The sequence below is a fragment of the Lycium ferocissimum genome, chromosome 9, assembly GCF_029784015.1.
Source record: "Lycium ferocissimum isolate CSIRO_LF1 chromosome 9, AGI_CSIRO_Lferr_CH_V1, whole genome shotgun sequence".
Classification (NCBI taxonomy): Eukaryota; Viridiplantae; Streptophyta; class Magnoliopsida; order Solanales; family Solanaceae; genus Lycium; species Lycium ferocissimum.
Window position 1 is genome coordinate 59,607,401 of NC_081350.1, and position 19,612 is coordinate 59,627,012.

The 19,612-nt window shown below is 35.1% G+C and overlaps 2 protein-coding genes across 5 annotated transcripts; both read left to right on the forward strand.

Moving 5' to 3' along the window:
- The first annotated feature begins 2,337 nt into the window (after nt 1–2,337).
- LOC132031407 (uncharacterized) lies at nt 2,338–7,190 on the forward strand. Its single transcript, XM_059421349.1, has 3 exons — nt 2,338–2,817; nt 3,008–4,642; nt 6,335–7,190. Exons 1-3 carry the CDS (start codon nt 2,707–2,709, stop codon nt 6,422–6,424), a joined length of 1,836 nt encoding a protein of 611 aa, XP_059277332.1. The 5' UTR covers nt 2,338–2,706; the 3' UTR covers nt 6,425–7,190.
- A 2,737-nt stretch (nt 7,191–9,927) lies between these two features.
- LOC132031408 (E3 ubiquitin-protein ligase At4g11680-like) lies at nt 9,928–14,192 on the forward strand. Of its 4 annotated transcripts, none has more exons than XM_059421353.1 (4): nt 9,928–9,997; nt 10,665–11,205; nt 12,543–12,909; nt 13,843–14,192. In XM_059421353.1, the coding sequence occupies exons 2-4, from the start codon at nt 10,679–10,681 to the stop codon at nt 13,987–13,989; spliced, it is 1,041 nt and encodes a 346-aa protein (XP_059277336.1). In that variant the 5' UTR covers nt 9,928–9,997; nt 10,665–10,678; the 3' UTR covers nt 13,990–14,192. The 4 variants fall into 4 exon arrangements, with proteins under 4 accessions (XP_059277336.1, XP_059277337.1, XP_059277334.1 ...); XM_059421354.1 differs by lacking the exon at nt 9,928–9,997 and adding an exon at nt 10,041–10,303 and having other exon boundaries at nt 12,768–12,909; XM_059421350.1 differs by lacking the exon at nt 9,928–9,997 and adding an exon at nt 10,048–10,303.
- Nucleotides 14,193–19,612: the final 5,420 nt, after the last annotated feature.

A 19,612-nucleotide genomic window follows, 5' to 3' on the forward strand; every position in this document is an offset into this window, starting at 1 on the left:
TTTACTAAATTCAATCCAAAACCCGCCCGATTGCCTCGGGAGCCGCGCCACCCATTCCCACATTCATAAATACCAATAAGAAGCTACGGGAAAGATATTTTGGGGAAACAAGATAAAAAATCTCAAAACAACCAAACGGATCGTTACAAAGTCTCACATGTTTATTTTGCCCTGTATTATCCCTCCCTCTAGCTCAAATTTTAGATGGACTGAATTCAAAATTGGTCAGGTCAAAATTGGCTAGGTTAAAAAATAAGCGGGTCATTGACCCACCCATACTTAAATGGTTGGGTGAGTCATAATTTCAAGGGTTAATTTCCCTAATTGTAGTCAATTTTGATCTCAACTTGAAGTTCAAGTTTGAAAAACAATATTTAACCACTTTTTCAAGGGGGAAAAAATACAAATTTAATTTATTTTTTTTTCAAGTGAAATGCATGTTCAAACACAATTTCGATTTCACAATTTATTTTTTTTTAACTTAACTTCAAATACTGTTTTTTTTTTTTAACAATCACAAAACTAATGTCCATATTTTTTTTTAAAAAAAAAAAGTGAAAAATTAGAAAAGAAAAACATGCCTACTTAGATATATGTATTGATGCTTCCATGAGGTTTTTCCTTTACGGCCTGTTTGGAAAGCCACCCAGTTATTGGAATTGAGTGTAATTACACGGTTTGATATGTTTGTTTGACCAAATAATTACCTGATTGGGTGGGAATTGGGTGTAATTGAGAGGGTGTAATTACACTCTCCAATTCTCAAGTGAAGGTTGAGAATTGGGTGTAATTACACCTTGTAATTACAGGGTTACTTTTTAATTTATTTTTTTTAAATTATTTTTATTTCTATTATTTTAACTTCTTTTTTATTTTTTAAATTTTTTTATTTTTAAAATATATTTTTCTTTTATATTATTTATCTTTCATTTCCTTTTTTCTGATACCCAACCTGTACTTCTTGTGATTCCACGTAATTGCTCGTATTTTTTTTAATTTTTTAATTTTATTCATTTAGCATAACTGTGTTATTATTCTAATTTTTGAAACCACACCTATTGGTATTAGAAAGAATGAGTCCTTTACAAACTTGTCATATAATGCGTGATGTTATTAAAGTAGAATTTCGTTGCGAATGATTATAGACTTATATTTTCTCTTTCTTTTAAATTAGATTTACTTAAATTACGTTGGAACTTACTTATGTAATGTTGGAATTTGACATAAGGTCATTATGTTAAACTTTTTTTGGGGGGAGTTTCAATTTAGGTTATATTTTCGATTTTAATTTATTTGCTTTAGTACTATTGACTTGTTAATTCACATTGCATGTTGTTTATTTTCACTTAGAGTTGATAGATTTATTTTTTTGTCAAACATTTGAATAATGTTATGGAATTATATTTATAAATATTAATTTTTCTGTCAAACATCCAATCCATGAAGTTCTCATAAAATAGTCTGCTTTTAAATTTTGCAATTAATTTAAATTAAAATATTATTAATTTGAAAAATATAAACCAATTATTTTTTACAATATTAGTTAAAAATATATGATTATTAATTAATATATTTTCAAGAAACGATGTGTTGTTAAATAAATTATTTAATATCATTTATAAAGGCAAATATTTTTCAAGTATTAGTTTTTAATTTTTGATAATTAATTTTATTTATTTAAACTAATGTGTAATTACATTTGATCAACCAAACAGTACGCTTGTAATTATGTGATGACAAACAAACAGATCGATATAATTACAATATTGTGTAATTACTATGCTGTGTAATTACTACCCTAGTAATTACACCAATTCCAATTACTAGGTGGCTTTCCAAACAGACCCTTAATAAGGTTTTATTTGTTTATTGGATTTTTCCTGGAAAGGTTTTGAGGCAATAATATATGTATATTCTCCAAGAAATTATGCACTCTCTTTTTTCAATAGGATTTTTTTCGTCTTAATTTTATCAAGGCGTACATTTCGTGCAATAAACATCTAAGGGGCCAAGGGGGAGTGTAGTAAATCCATTATACTGTAGATGTTCGTGTAACCTATTTCTATGACCTTTTGTTTATACATGTACCTATTGCTATTGTATAATCTACTGAATTCTTAATAACTTTGTCGTAGACTTTGCATCCTAAAAATAGTGTTCCTAGATATAGACTTGTATAGTTTTATAGTTGTAGCTTTATTTTATGAAAAATATATAACGCTATGATGCCTTTTCTTTTCAAAATTCTGGTCAATCAAAGAATTAGGCATCAAACAAGGAGATCCAACAGCAAACTAGTTTGGACGGGAAAAAAAAAAAAGTAAACTAGTCATTTCACCAAAAACTTCAATGTATCATCATGTACTCAGAAATCAGGACTAAAAGAGGTATTGAAACCAGCAGCTTTCAAATTAAATGGAAGTTTGTAGATACCATGGACATCATTTATGGTCAGTCAAGGATGTTAGTTCCAAGATTCGAGGAAGCTCAAATCCTGCCAAATTCTCTTCAACTTCTTGAGGATTTTACCACCTAGATGGACTGACCTTGGTTTGAATCTTGATTTTTCTTTGAAACAATAAGGAGAGAGGCTTTTTGAGAGTGGAAAAGAAGAGTCTTTTGCTTCTCCAACTTCTTTTCTCATCCTTGTTCTGAGTTAGGTTGTGTGCATCTCAATCATTTTCTTCGGCTTCTGTATTAGCTTCAATGAGGAAGCCAAAGCCACAACCTGATCACCAACAACCCCTACAACCTCCTGCAAGAAACCGCGCCATGCAACACCACACAGATCACAATACCATGTCAGCTGATCCCCAGGTACGCAGTGGCACAGCCACCTTACGCTAAGGGGACTCAATTTGCCTGAAAATTACACTGTTTAGCTAGGCCGAGATTTTAGTTTGTATATAAATCCTATATGTTGATTCTCCTCTTCTTCTTTTTTTACATGTGTCTACTTTTTTATATTTTGACTCCCTTAGTAAAATTCCTGGCTCTGTCATTGCAGGTACGCCAGGCCCTCTACATAGCCATGGCACATGCTAGCATTGCTCTCACAATTTTCATTCTTTATGCTGTTGGTAAATTGCTTCAAGATTATTTGAGGCCTCTTTTATGGGCTGTCCTTTGTTCAATACCTTTGAGAGGAATTCAGCAAGCACTCGTTACATTCTGGTCCGAACCTCTAAAACTAGGCCTCACCGAGACCATATTAGCCGTCCCCGTGGCTGTATTCCGAGTTTCCATTGGAACCCTTGTTGAAATTAAGGATATGACACTCAGGGTTGTTCATAGGAGGCAGAAACACAACGCTTTAAGGCGTCATAGAAGCGGTTTTTTTATATTGTTGAGGTGGCTCGTGTCGTTTTGGGTGTTTGTGATAACGTATGAGCAAATTGGTGGTGTTGGATCAGTAGCGCTTCTCGCGTTGGGATTTATGCTCACAGCTAACAGTGTGGACTCTACTATCAATGCAGTGACATCTCTTAGGAGTCAGAGTTTTCGAAGTCTCCCTATCACTGCTTTCTTTACAAGAGGGATACTAAAAAGATTGAAGACCATTGTGGCTATTGGATTGATTGTCGGATTGATTCTAGGATCCTTGGCAGGTATGATTTTCTTCTCTTATAAAATTGGAGTGGAGGGGAAAGATGCAGTTTTTGCGTTGAAATCCCATGTAGAGGAGAGTAATTATGCAGAGAAAATAGGGATCAGGAAATGGATGGATGAACACGATGTCCCAGAGATGGTGGATAAGTACAGTACTCAGTTGTGTCAGACTGTATTTGACCAGATAGATAGTTATGCTATGCAATATAATATGACTGAGTTTGTTTCCGGTATCAAACAATTTGTAATAACCCCGGCGAATAACTCTTCTGAGCGGTCCACAGCTTTGGCCTCCCGCTCCCCATATACTAAAAAGATGTTGAGCCTAAAAAGGAGGATTAAGGATCTTGAATGGGGACAAATATACACGGAAGTGGAGGCAATTTTTAGGGAATTGCTGGTTACCAGAGTGGACTTGGTTGAGAAGGCAAAAGGATTTGCTCAACGTGTACTTGTTAGCAGCAAATCCGTTTTAGGTGGCAGTGTGAAGGTCCTGTTCTTGATTGGGCATTCCATCGTTTCAGGAGCTGCAGGGCTTTTCAATTTTGTATCTCAGTTAATTTTATTCTTTTGGGTACTCTATTATCTTATCACCACGGAATCTGGTGGAGTAACAGAACAGGTGATATGTATGCTTCCCATTTCGCATTCTGCAAGGACTCGTTTTATTGAGGTTCTTGATAAAGCTATTTCTGGGGTTCTTTTAGCAACTGCTGAGATTGCGTTTTTTCAAGGATGTCTGACTTGGCTCTTGTTCAGATTATCTTCGATACATTTTTTGTACATGTCAACTGTCCTTGCGTTTGTTAGTCCTTTGTTTCCTATTTTCCCCTCATTAGTTTCAACTATCCCAGCAGCTTTACAGTTGGTTCTTGAAGGTCGATATATGTTGGCCATTAGCTTATCCATTATTCATCTTGTGCTTATGGATTTTGGTACATCTGAAATCGTAGAGGATTTCCCTGGCTATAGTGCATATCTCACCGGTCTCAGCATTATTGGTGGAATGACATTGTTTCCTTCAGCAGTTGAGGTAATTAACAAACATCTTTCTGTCGAAATCTCATCAGAAATGTCATGGCATAATCTCTTTTGTTACCATAGGTTCAAAATGTTTTATCATGTCCTGATCTGTCGTTGAAAACGAGAAGGAAAAGAAAGGAAGAGGCTATAATGTTAGCGCGGGATGTAAAAGTAGATTGGCCTGGAATTGCTCTAGATCATCTATAGAAAGGAAGATAAAAATTATATTTTATCTTCCAACAGTTATTTCAAACATGAAACAGACATAATTGTTCATGTTAAACTTTGGGCAAACTATGCCTATTATTATGGTAAAAACTCATGATGACCTGCAGCCAGTATCGACTTATATTACCCAACAAGTTAGTCTTAGCTTTTGAGATTGGAACTGTTTGATAAAACATATACAAAATTTATAGCCTCTGAAGAGGACTATAAATACAAAGAAAAAGAAATTAATTGCATTGAGCATGTAGTCTTATTTTTCGCACTTGGTACCCAGGCCATTCAAAAGAAAGGAAGTTTCAAGTATCTTGGGTCTATTATACAGGGAGATGGGGATATCGATGACGATGTTTCACATCGTATTGGTGCGGGGGATGAAATGGAGACTCGCCTCCGGAGTACGTGTGATAAGAAAGTGCCACCAAAACTTAAAGGCAAGTTCTACAAAGTGGTGGTTAGACCGACTTTATTGTACGGAGCGGAGTGTTGGCCAGTCAAGAAATGTCACGTTCAGAAGATGAAAGTCGCGGAAATGCGAATGCTGCGGTGGATGTGTGGGCACACTAGGAGGGATAGAATTAGGAATGAAGATATCCGAGACAAGGTGGGAGTGGCATCGGTGGAGGACAAGATGCGGGAAGCGAGGCTGAGATGGTTTGGACATGTGAAGAGGAGAGACACAGATGCTCCAGTGCGGAGGTGTGAGAGGTTGGCTATGGATGGTTTTAGGAGAGGTAAAGGGAGGCCGAAGAAGTATTGGCAAGAGGTGATTAGACAAGATATGACACAGTTTCAGCTCACCGAGGACATGACCTTAGATAGGAGGTTGTGGAGGACTCAGATTAGGATAGAAGGCTAGGTGGCTTACCCTTTCATCATAGTAGTTGCAGTTTTGCTCATTTGTTTATTGCCATTTGGTCTATGCATTTGATTGCTGCTTATATTTGTTGGGCCGTTGTACTTTGATTATCTTATTTATTTATGGTAGTTAATGCTCCTTTCTCTCCGGACTGTTCTACTATGATTTTCTCGCTTTTGGTATTCGTTGTTATCATATTGTTTTCGATATGCTTGGCCCTATCTGACCTTTTGTCTTGTTTTCCTCTTGTTCTCCTCTCTTTTCCTCTCTTGAGCCGAGGGTCTTTCGGAAACAGCCGCCCTACCTTTCAAGGTGGGGGTTAGGTCTCTGCTGTTTCTACCCTCCCAGACCCCACATGATGGGATTATACTGGGCTTGTTGTTGTTGTTGTTGTTGATATGTGTGGTTTCTGCTGTTTTACCGAGCCAGAAAGGATAAGTTGAAACCTCAAGGATCCGAGTTTCCAAGTAACACTAGAAAGTGCATTAATTTAGAAAACACCTTGAATAGCAGTTGTCTTTGCTGTAGCACAATCTTTCAGAAGTTAGAGTTTATGTTTTTGCTTTTAAAAGTGTAGTGTTATGCTTGATATTAACTCTTGATAGGTATGTTATTCAGGGAGCGATAATGGGGCCACTAATAACTACGGTTCTGATTGCAATTAAAGATTTGTATGTGGAGTTTGTTTTGGAAGGACAAGAGCAATAAGTATAGTAAATCTTTGTTTCTTTCTAATGCCCGGTGAAATCCTCAGAAGCCATAAGGAGAAGTGCTGCAACTTCATTTGATAGGTGAAGCGGTGTGTGCACTGAACGTCTTCTCGTTTGAAGTTTTGTTATGTATCCTGCATGTGATAAGACTTTCATCATATCAATGTTTTTCCCAAATTGGCTCGAGGTTTAATTCTTTCTCCAAAAATCTGTTAATTTGTGTACACAAATTGCTAGTTCCGTAGCTATTGGGTAGTTAGTAAAGTAGGTTATACACTTGTGTGTTATTTTTTACTAAACATTAGATTGATTTCATGAGAAGAGGGTTCATTTAACGATCTTCAACGTTTCTGATGCCTGTATAACTGGTGTAAACATCACCCTTTACTCGTACATTTGTCAAGTCTTGTTACATATGGCATGCATCTGCTCAACTTCTTGCTGGAAAATTGCCTACCAATTGGCATTGAGGCATATTCAGCTATTTTCCATCAAATGGTTACAAGTGGTTAGCGTCACGAACATTCTCTGTTATTATGGGATTCAACAAAGAAGAACGCGTTAGTAAAAATACAAACGGGACTATGGTTTAGCCTTTACGAGTAACCACTGGTCCAACTCAATGCTAAAAATTAGTAAGCTGGAATCTGCAGAAAAAAGTAATGGCACTTGTGGATTCTAGACAACACCTATGTCCAAGTTTGTTTATGAGATAATTACAGTCCAATGCTAATTAAATTTACAAAATAGTTTTGTATATTTAAGTAAAAATATACATATCGTATATACATAATGTATACACATATAATATACATAACAAGTGTATATTATTTCGGATAGCACGCTGACGGGCCAGAATGAAAAAAAAAAAAAAAAGGATTTTTTTGTTTCCCACCTGGTGCCCCATACCCACATAGGAGCCCCCACTAATGCAGATTCGCATTGCTTAAAGATTAAGGCCTACTTAAGGGAGAAACGCTCCCTCAAATCAACCATCTCAAAGCAGCTTGCTAGCTAGTGCACTTCTTTTATTTTTCCTAATGTTTTAAATCATCAAAAGAGAGGAAAAAAGCAAAAATAAATCTAATTTGTTTTCTTCCAAAAAGAAAAGAGAGGCTCATTGTGAATTGCAAGTGTGCGGACTTGGGCAAAGTGCCATAATTCAGATACCATCCAATTATTTTCTACCTTGCTATGTTGTCATAATTGACAATAACATGCTTTCCTACTTTAGTACCAAACAAGTTAAACGCCAACAAACGCTATAGTAATTCTTGAAATTCCTAATGGTAATTTTTCAAAATTCCTCATTTCCCTCTTTCTTTTCCCTCCTTGCTTCTTCTCTCACCCTAAGGCCCTTGCTCCCAAACCGGATAAGATTGAACAAGGATGTAATCAAGTGGCTTTGATTCATAAGTGTGAGCCACATTAATCAGAGAAAAACTATTGATAATGCGGGCCGGTGATCGTAATTGAGCGATAAAAGACCAATAGTGGTGGTTGACCGGTAAGAGTAGACAAAATAATACTTGCAACCTCAATTTATGTCATGCACTTTGATTGAGCAAGAAATTTAAGAAAATGAGAAAGACTTTTTAAATTTGTGTTCTAAAATAAATCATGTATATTTATGTAGCTATAAATAATCTCATTAATAATAAAATAGGAAGTTTGAAATTAATTTTTTTCAAATATAAAATAATATCATTCTTTATGGAACAAATTAAGCATCACATAAATTGGGAAGAGAAATAATTAAAAGTACACATTCACAACTCATAAATTTAACTGTAGTGTCCTAATAATTGCAAAACTCTATACAAGCGGTAAATTAACCAGACTCATCTAGAACAAAATAAACTGTTGCAAAAGAAAAAAAGGTACCCCTACTTAATTCAAATCCCTCCCATTAAATAAAAACAAAAAGGGGCTGTAATTAGATCTTAGTTCTCAATCGCTATTAATTTGGAGAAGCCATGTAACGTAACAATTAGTACTGAGGCTGACGATCCATCCTATTGATGCTAAACTCACACAAAAACTTTCCTTTTAGGCCGACACATAATTTAGATATCAAATTAGTGCAATTTTTTAAATTTGACACTTCTATCTACCAACCGTACTTGATCCAACTATAGCTTTTTTGGGCAAAACTATGAAAACTTTAGACCAAAGCATTAGTATAATTTTCGAGTAGAAGCAAATTGTTCTTTCATGGTGTTGCAGTTGCTCATGCCCAAAAGCAACAAAACATTGTTTTTCTTCTTTTTAACCTTTATTTTTCACGAGCCTAGCAGTAAAAATTTCTCATTAAGGATAATATGATAAACTTAAATTAAGCTATTTTTAAATTTAGAAATGCTTTTTTTAAATTTTTTTTTTATTATTAAATAGGGGGTAGGAGAAGGGAAAATTTTAGAAAAGCTCATTCCTTTTTAAATAGATTAAAATAAAATAGTTTCATTTACTACATTAAAACAGAAATTAATTGTTTGCACGTATCGAAGTAGTAGTAGCTCGGACAGTAGGTGCCACAGATCCTAAAGCACTTGCTGTTGCCTCAACATGACACAGTGTCTTAAGCGAAAAAAAAAAATGACACAGTGACAAAGTCACTTTCGCTGCTAGTTGGATTAGGTGGCCAACTGCTATCCTCAATGACCTTCAATCTATTAACTACTGTACATGCCAGAATTTCCAAAATATATGCTCCCCATTTTAATTTATGTCAAGGTATTTGACTGAATACGAAATTTAAGAAAAAAAGAACATTTTTTAAGTTTATGATTTAATATAGGCCATAAAAATTTCCTGTGAATTATTTCATTAAAGGTAACATGGGTAGTTTAAAGTTAAATTGTTACTTCTTCTGTCCCAATTTATGTAATACAATTCGGATTTCGAGAATCTAAAAAAAATCTTCTACTGCGATTTATTTGTATGCTTTTTAAATATTTTAAATTGTTATTTATTGTGACTTATACTCCACTTTTTATGTAGTTTCTACATGTGTGAATTAATTTATTCAAAAAACTTAAAGATTGTCCGAATTCACAGTCAAAACAAAAAAGTTTGACTCTCGAAACCACATAAATTGAGACAGAGAAAGTACTAAATAACATAAAGGGTCATTCTTTTTTGGATTGAGTAAAAACCAAAGAGTATCACATAAATTGCAATCGAGTATTGCCACAGAGGGAGTACTATTTTTTATCACCCAACATTTCCTTAAAATCAAATGCAACGTTAACGTCAGGAAAATAGATTAATCAATATTTGCTAATGTTGTTCAATTCAGATAGAGAGTGATGTCCATTCGAAGAACCACAAATAAAGCTTTAAGGTTTGCTTCGGTCCAAAATAAACAAAAAAGAAGAAATAAACGGCAGACGAAGTTAGGCGAATGGTTATATTTCTCAACCTCCTAAAAAGTTCACTTGGAATCAAAGCAAAGGAATAGCTGTTCGATCAAATTCTTGGTCACCATCTGATCAAACCCATACTTCAACTTCCCCTGTCATGTTAGTTCAACCCCATTCATCACCTCTCTCTCTCTCTATAGCTTCTTATAGTATGTATTTCCTTTTATTTTAATTTCTTCACCTTTACCATATTTTTGTAGTACATCCACTTCATTTTTAGTGGCATTATTAATGCAGGTTTTTCAAGAATTGTTGTCAGCATATAAATTGGAGTAACAGATCGGAATTGGGCCATATATATACACACTCTATAATAGGTTAAATTAGCTGGTGTTATTTTAGCTCATCTTGTGCATGCAAGCATGGCAATTATGTGCTCAAACTTCTTTGATGAAACATAACTTGCATGCGCAGAAATTGAAAGTTCTTGGAAATTTCTCCTCGTTGACAATTCGGTAATTAACGCCCGTTTAAGTTATATACATCGATCACTTATTTTATTTTTTACAATGTTACCTCTTATAGCATATTGAAGGGGAGCCTTCGAGCAACGATAAAGTTGTTTTACGTGTGACCTATAGGTCATGGGTTCGAGCTGTGGAAGCAACCACTAAGGATTGTATTAGGATAGGCTATCTACATCACACCCTCCTTTCCGGAACTCTACTAACACGGGATGCTCTGTGCACCTGACCGGGCTTTTTTTTTTTTTTTTTTTTTTTTTTTTTTTTACCTCTTGTAGCATATTATCCCATACTTTCTTTTCCGGGTTCTTGAATCATGTTTGTTATAAACAGTTACTTGTTACTCTTATAGGTTCAACTGGATAAATGAATACCCGCCGCTACTTTCTTACACCAGTATCTCTTTGCCATTCGAGCATCGTCGTATCTTTCCCACCAATTTCACCAGCAACAGTACTAGGAGATGAAAGAATGGCTAGCACAGGCGGAAATAATAGAAACAGGTCGTCGCGTATACCTCATTCTAATTCATTCTTGATAAGAATGGCAATGAGAATATCAAGAGCAAGGTGGTTCAGTTTCCTAAGAAGAGTTTTCCATTACCAGAATGGCGGGTCAAGATCTGATCTCGGGTCGAATCCTTTCAATTCAATGACTTGGATGATGATGGAGTGTATAGCATTAAGTGTTCAAATAATTATGAGTGTATATACACTGGCTGTTTCAAAAAAGGAGAAGCCAGTTTGGCCGATGCGGATATGGGTGCTGGGATATGTCTTTGCATGTATTGTTAGTGTCGTGGTGCTTTACTGGCGTTATCTGGCATTCTATGTGAGGACGCAAAGAGATGATCATTCTGACATGGAGCAGCAAAGAAGCCATGACGAATCCAGGTGATTAATTAATACACGTTGTTGAAGTGTGTATCATCTCATCTAAAAGCTTAAGCATGTTAAAGAGAACACTTTTTTATTTACTTGATTATATTCTAATCACACACTCTCTGAATTTGTTTGTCCCTTTATAGCTATATATCTGGACTCTTGAGGTTTTTAATACTCTTTTTGTCTAAGGATGCATAATATATAACCCTACTAGAAACACACGTATTTTCCATAGAATTTGTAACAAATTCCATCAGAGGTATGCTCGTCGAAAACTGTTTCCAATGATTTTCATAGATAATCCGCAGATTTCTAGTGCAAATCCCCCTCTCTCCCAGGTGAAGTTATGCATGTTAAGTGAGTTAAACAATCAATAAAAAAGTGGCTTACTCGTGATAATGTCGGGCTGGGTATAAATTAGAAAATAATAGTTGATTAAGTTGGTAGGATTGTGAGTTATTCGAGTGAGGATTTGAATTAGATTTTGAGTAAGCAAAAGAATAAGACAGAAAGAGGAGTGCAATGTTAAGTCAAAAAGGAGATCACGAAACTACCAGAAAAATATTAGGAGGCGGCGGGACAGGCTGAGATGAATAGTTCATTTTCAAGGAGAAATAAATAGATAATATAGGAATTATTTTCATTTTTGGTCCATCGATCCAAATTAATTACGTGCGCTAGCTAACGCATATATACAAAACATATACACCGATTGTGTATTATTATACATATATATGTGCGCTCACGCCATTTTATTCATATACATATGTAATTCAAAATGAATTTAGGGTGGTCTAAAAAAGTAATTATCCCTAACTTTATATATATATATATACACGTGTGTTTGGTTTTTTTCGGGGGGGGGGGGGGGGGGGGGGGGCATTCTATTCGCATACATATGTAGCCATTCTATTCGTTTACATATGTAGATCAAAATGAATTTATTAGTTAAGTAATGTTAGGAATAAGAAGCACCAAATCCTTAATTTGGATAGGAAAAACTGCACCGGATTGGGCCCACGAGGCAAAAGAGAATGAACTTGATTTGTGATAGTGTCAAAAGTCTGGAATATCTCAGTAGTAGTTCATACTTCATATCATACTCCAATCACCTATGAAGCTTTAATCGATCTATTTTTCACATGCATATATTAGAATCTAAACAAAAATAATCACAACCCACACTTGGGCCCACACTAACTGAGATTTTTCATCAAGTATAATGTATTGCTAGCATATGTTACAAATATAATAAAGGTATGCTCTCCAACCGCTTAACTTTTTAGATGAGATGATCACACACATCAATAACATACATCTAACACGTGTTTTGAAAATCATGATAGGGCATTACACGTAATGGAGAAAATCAAAACTTCTCTCGAGCTATTCTTTGCGATATGGTTCGTGATGGGGAACGTTTGGGTGTTCGAATCGCGCTTTTTATCATACCATCGTGCTCCTAAACTTCATCTGCTATGCATCTCTCTCCTTGCATGGAATGCAGTCACATACTCTTTCCCCTTCATATTGTTTCTATTGCTATGCTGTTGTGTCCCAATGTTGAGCAGCTTTCTAGGCTACAATATGAACATGGGATCTGTAGATAGAGGAGCATCTGATGAACAACTCTCCAGTCTTCCAAGCTGGAAGTACAAGGAAACTGGAAAGAAGGAAGAGCTCCGAAATTCGGGTGTGGAAAATGAAAATACGGTAAGTGCTCTAAATTACCAATCTTATTACAACCCAATGCCTTGGGTAATCTAATTACAAAATACATGACCAAATGTATAGGTTTTGTATATTTATGCGTATAATATACATATAATATACATTTACTATACATAGAATATACATAATCATTGTATAATTTTGTATATTTCGGCCATATTGGTAAATAAGTTTGACCGAACTGTACATATTGGTTTTCCCTTTTCAAAATCTAAAGATTTATATTAATATATTAAAAGATATTTATACTATCATTCTGTATTTTAATATATCTTAGCAAACAATCTGTCTTACTTATTTGAATAACTAATCCCACTTTTTTACACGAGCAGAACGCGTAAGATTTCTTTTACACCATTACTGTACAAAAGTACTTAAACTCGAATCAAGTTTAAAGATTTAATTTATATACAATGATATTGTAAAGAATAATTTTTACACTATTGTTGTATTTTAATTTGTCGTAGGCCTATTTTTCTTTTTGCTTATCACATTTTTATGGACGGTTACCTATAGTTATCTTTTAAGTTACCTAATTGTGTAAATTTCTTTTACACTCGAGATGTATAAAAGTTTTTTAAAAAAAAAAAAAAACAAATTAGGGGAAGGGAAAATGTGAAGGGAATTACAAGGTGAGGAACTGAACCCTCACCGACAAGGTGTGACAGTTTAGTTAGTCAATTACTAAGATTAATTCCCCCAACATATAAAAGTTAAATTCTAAGTCTAAGAATTTAATTTATATATATCAACAATGCAAATAAAACTTTATGCTATCATTATATTTTAAACTACCTTAGCAGATAATCTATCTTATTTTAATATTTTTAGGTGACCGATTTTATATTATTATTTTTACGCTATCAATATGTTATTGTAAAAGTCAAAATCTAATAAGCTTCTGTGTCATAACAGGAATGTTGTATTTGTTTAGCCAAATATGGAGATAAGGAAGAGATCAGACAATTGCCTTGTTCTCATATATTTCATCTTAAGTGTGTGGATCAATGGCTCAGAATTATATCTTGCTGTCCTCTCTGTAAACAAGAATTAGAGAGGTAAAGATGCAAGAAAGTTATCCTGAGGTTCGATAATTCATGTTTTTTCTGCACATTTTTACCGGCCTTTCCTTTTCTCTTTTCCCCTTTAATTTTGCTCTCTGTAGTACAATTTGAAACACAGAGAGTCGATATAAATTGTACGGAAACTTGTTATTTATCTATCCCCAATTCCCCATAATGCTAACAGAATACAACAAGCTAAAATTAGAGGCTTCCTAGTGTACACATGTTATCTGAAGGCCATGCTCTTAAATACTTCACTGAGTAAGTTTATAGGGATAATTATCTTTGGGGGCTGCCCTACAAAATAATAACCAGCAAATGTATATCTTTTATATATATATATATATATATAAATATACATATAATATTTATAGATATTGTATATGTAAGTATACGTACTCAGTGTATATATTTTCTATATTTTGACTAGCATCCGTAATTAAATCCGACCGATGGGCCAAAAATGAAAAAAGTCCTAAGATCTATATACCAAAGAATTGGGGGGGAAAAAAGGGTGAGTGATACATTTCCAATATGTTTCGCGCACTATGTTAATTAAGCAGACATGAGACGTATTATGCGCAGTGCGCACTGTACATACAAGTAGGAGCTATATACTGCGCAATATGCTTGATCTGTGGAAGTTTTAATTGCAGATCAATTTTATTACTATGGCTAACTGAAAGTGAATTCACGATATATTTAATCCAAATATATAGTATTGACTTATATAATTGAGTTAATTATTCAAGTCACTACAAGAAAAAATATATACGCAACAAATTTTTTTTTGTTGCCATAGATTGATTATTGTTGCAAAAAGTAGTTTTGGCAACAAAAAAAAAAAAATTTGTTGCATGAACTTTTCCCAACGGCTGTTATTGCAACAACGTGCAATAACTTCTTCTTCTTTTTTGTTGCCAAAAGTACTTTTTGCAACAATAATCAATACTATGGCAACAAAATTAAATTCTTTGGCAATAAAAAAATCATTTGCCAACAATAAAACTAAGTTGTTGCCAAATATAAAAAAAAAATTGCGATTTCTATACTTTCTTGTAGTGAGTTTAATAAATATGAATTTATTTAATTTAAAAAATCTAAATGTATTGGGCTAGTCCACTTAATTGGGCTATAAATAACGAGCCCACTTTACTAAGCTCAAGAAATCTTATCCTAGAGAACTAGTTTGGAGTCACGTGTTAAGTGATGTGACATGCCAAGTCAAGTAAAAGAGCCAATAGGATGACACGTGTCAAGATGACATAACATGTCTAGTCAAATCAAAGGCCAATGAAAATGTATTACGTTTACAAGTGACATATTCCAATCAATCAAATATCACCATGTCAATTTCAATTTGATTGGTCGAAAAGAGTTTGTCCTCATCACAACTGTGTCATCCTACGTACAACTATAAATGTGGGTCCTCATAATTCAAAAATGAGACCAAAATTCATAACAAGAAGCACAAAGACTACAATTTTCTCTATAGCAAGCCGCAAGTATTCAAGTGCTCTAAACATCTGAAGATCAAGACCATAATACAAGCTTCAAGCCCTTGGATTAAAATTCATCAAGATTCAAGATCAAGCTTAATCAAAGGATTCATAGAGATTGTAACACTCATTAAATTGAAATAAAATACTACGATTGTTGTGATATTTTCTAGTCTTAATTATTATTTTCTCAATTTTATTGTCTACAAATTTTGACACGCCCGATGGGACAATCTCTACCTCTCATCTTAACTTTTCGATCTTTAAAATTCAAGAACATTTAAATGGCTTCAAAGAAGATCAACCCCAAATCTTAGTTTTAGCTACAAACCATTCCTTTCGCTCCAAATCATGTCCTACACAGCAAAATAAACATATCAAGCTCAAAACGCCTCAATGCACGCTATTCTCATTAGAAACACAATAAAATATGAGGCAATTAGCATAAAAAATGCGTATTGTGGCGAATATCAGGAAATTATGCATATGCGTCGATGGGTCCAAGTAAATACATTTAATGTAAATCTATAAATCAAACCTACTTTTGCATATTTATGTTTATTCTTGAGTTTGATTATGTTCATACGCTATGAGAGGGTCATAATTAGAGGGTGAATTAGATGCCCGTTAATACGTACGACTAAATGCGGACTCGGTGCGGGTCGGGGATGGTGCAATGACAGAATTAAAATTTTCGCTAAGGGGAGTCGAAATATAAATTAATCAATTAAATTTTGGATACCGGTCGCGCAATCCTTAAATTTTGGGACGTGACATTCTCTCTACTTTAACCTACTGTATTGGATTTAATATTTTCTATTTGTCAGGAAAAAAAAAAATTATTGAGAGAGAAAGTACCATAGTAGAATTTTGAGAAAAGTACATAAATGATCCCTTAACTATGAGAGTAGGTTCAAAATAGTCCCTTCACTATACACTTAACGGTTTTGGTCCTTTAAGTTTGTCACAAATTAACAAAAATGGTCTCTTAACTATGAGGGTTGATTAAAAATAGTCCCTTAAGTATGCACTTAACAGTTTTGGTCCTTTAAGTTCGCCAAAAGTTAACACTTTTAATCTCCGACAAAATATTCATCGAACTCTGTTTGCTAGATTTGACGAGAACTATTAGAAAGAAAAAAAAATTAGCGAGACTCACATTTAGAGGTACACATTACTAAAGAAAAGACCAAATACCTCGGGACAAAACCGACAGACATTAGTCCGTTATAAGGAAAAAAACCAACATACTTGATAATGTCGTCAGAAAATAGTATCTCAGAACACAAAGACCGACAGACTCTGTTGATTAAAACCGAGGGAGTTCATCGGCTAAAAAAAAAATACACTAGATTCGTTTTTACTGAGAACCCGGTATAAAATAAATATTTTCATTGCAGTGATTCTTTAAAAAAAAAATAGCTTTCACGCATTTTTCCTTGAAAATAACCGACGGACGGCCGTTGGTTTTCGTAAAAAACAATAAAAAACAGTGTCCCTTGATTATATCCATCGTTTTTTCGCTTGTTTTTTGTAGTGACAACTTATGTAGTTTCTGCTATTTCTAATTTATTTCTAAAGTCTGTGGATGGACTCCCTCGGTTTTAATCTACAGAGTCCGTCGGTCTTTGTATTCCGAGACACTATTTTCTGACATTATCAAGTATGTTGGTTTTTTCCTTGGTTTTCCCTGTAACGGACTAACGTCCGTCGGTTTTGTCCCGAGGTATTTGGTCTTTTATTTAGTAATGTGTACCTCTAAATGTGAGTTATAGCTAATTATGTTCTTCTTTTTTCATAGTTCTCGTCAAATCTAATAAGCAGAATTCGATGAATATTTTGTCGGGGACTAAGAGTGTTAACTTTTGGCGAACTTAAAGGATCAAAACTATTAAGTGCATACTTAAGGGACTATTTTTAACCAACCCTCATAGTTAAAAGACCATTTTTGTTAACTTGTGGCAAACTTAGAGGACCAAAACTGTTAAGTGCATAGTTAAGGGACTATTTTTGTCACGACCCAGCCCCGTAGGCCGTGACTAGTGCCCGAACTGGGCACCCGTACCCACCTATCAATTATAATCAGATCATAGTAAATATAATGAAAACTTATACGTACCGAAAGGCACGACACCGCGCGCACATACATATATATATATATATCACATACACAACCCGGAGATATACGAACACAATTGCAACCGAACAACATACCCACAACCCACGTTTATGTCCTACGTGCCTCTAACAAGAATAACGAATCATATGACGGGACGGGGGCCCCGCCGTACCCGAACAAATATACACAAACATATCAAAGAGTCGTACCAAAATACCGGGCTCTACAAGGGAGCTCTCCAAAATAGCCGAGTAGGATCCTAAGCCGGCGGCTCACCCGAACGAGTGTCCGTACCGCGCGGCATGAAACGCACCCCCGAAGAAAGCGGGGGTCGGTCGAAATATGTACTGAGCATGTAAAGTACGGAAGACAATAAATAGAACCATAACCGAACCGGAAGTTATCGAAATAAACATAGTAAACAGGAAATCAAAAACTTGCCTGTGAATCATATATCATGCATATCCGTGTCATATCATCAAATCATTATGTACATATAGCATACCCGCCCTCCAGAGAGGGACTCGGTAAATAAAATCATGTAAACGTCATGTATAGTAATCATGTAATCATATGCATATGCCGTACCCGGCCCTCTAGTGAGGGACTCGGTGAATAGGATCATCGAATGCCATCCTGGCCGCCATCCCCCTGTCATCACATCATCATAACATCATATATATGTATAGCGTACCCGGCCCTCTAGTGAGGGACTCGGTGAACAATGCAATGAGACTGTGCACGAATACGTACCCGGCCCGGGACTCGGTGAAAAAGGTAATAACCATATGCACGAGCAGAGTAGTGAGGAACCATATGCACACAAATCACTTCAAGACTCGATAGAATAAAATAGATTAAGCGAACAATCATTTAGGAATCGGAACAATAGTTACATCAAGTACCTTTCGGACATTACTCGGAACATGTCAGACCGGACTTAGAAATCATAATTACATATCGAAGTCATATGAGTAACAATCCTCATTTTAAATGCATACAAATCATAATTCTAAACTTACCAAATAAGTAGAGAATCCATACTCGGAGATCAAGGTGAAAATAGTACTAAATCTTTCTTAAAGGTCATTAAGGATAATCATAGAAAAGCCGCGGGCCCGACGGACGGGTGCCGACCCCATCCGAGCCCGACTACAAGAGTTAGGGGAATGTTATGTCTTATGAAGCTACCTATTATGTTTCGGGGCGATCCGAGCTTATATACAAGAGTTACGAGCGTTTGAAGTTCGGAACCTTTTAGTAACAAAATTCTTTATAAGACTTTTGAAATTTAATCTTTTGAGAACATAAGAACCTTAGTTTGGTTACATAAGAGAGTAAGTTTTTAAGAATGAATAAGATACATATCCAAGCTCGGATCCTAAGAGTGGAATTACCCCGAGGCTCGGGTCATAGCCTAATTAGCACTAAGACATGCCAAAGAAAAGAAATGTTACGCCTTACATACCTCGTCCGCTCGCAAGCTAAGTCAAGTCTCAACTCTCGGATGCTCCAAGATCTACATAACGCCAATATACCAAACATTAGCCATAAGCATTTAGGCATTTAATTCCAAACGAACATTAAAGTCTACCGAAATTTCGGCAGCATTTCCCCTATAAATGCAACACCCCGAGAATTCAACTCGGCCAAATTCAACAACAATCAAACCAACAACCAAGCTACAACCTCAACAATCAACTCAAAATATATTCTAACATTAATAGCTCTTTTTCTACATAATTCAACAACATTCATAATATTCCAATAACTCACCTCAACTACTTACATTCGAACCAATATCGACATTTATACCTTCGATTACTAATCCAAAAGCATTCAATCAATATTCAAGAATGCTTTAAACAATTCACACAATTTTCCAACCAACCCGAACCATGTCCTAACTCACCCGAAATTGTCTTCAAGCCCAAGAACAACACCAAACATACTTCCCTTCTCCAAAACTCATAAACTACATCAACAACCTATGTGTTAACAAT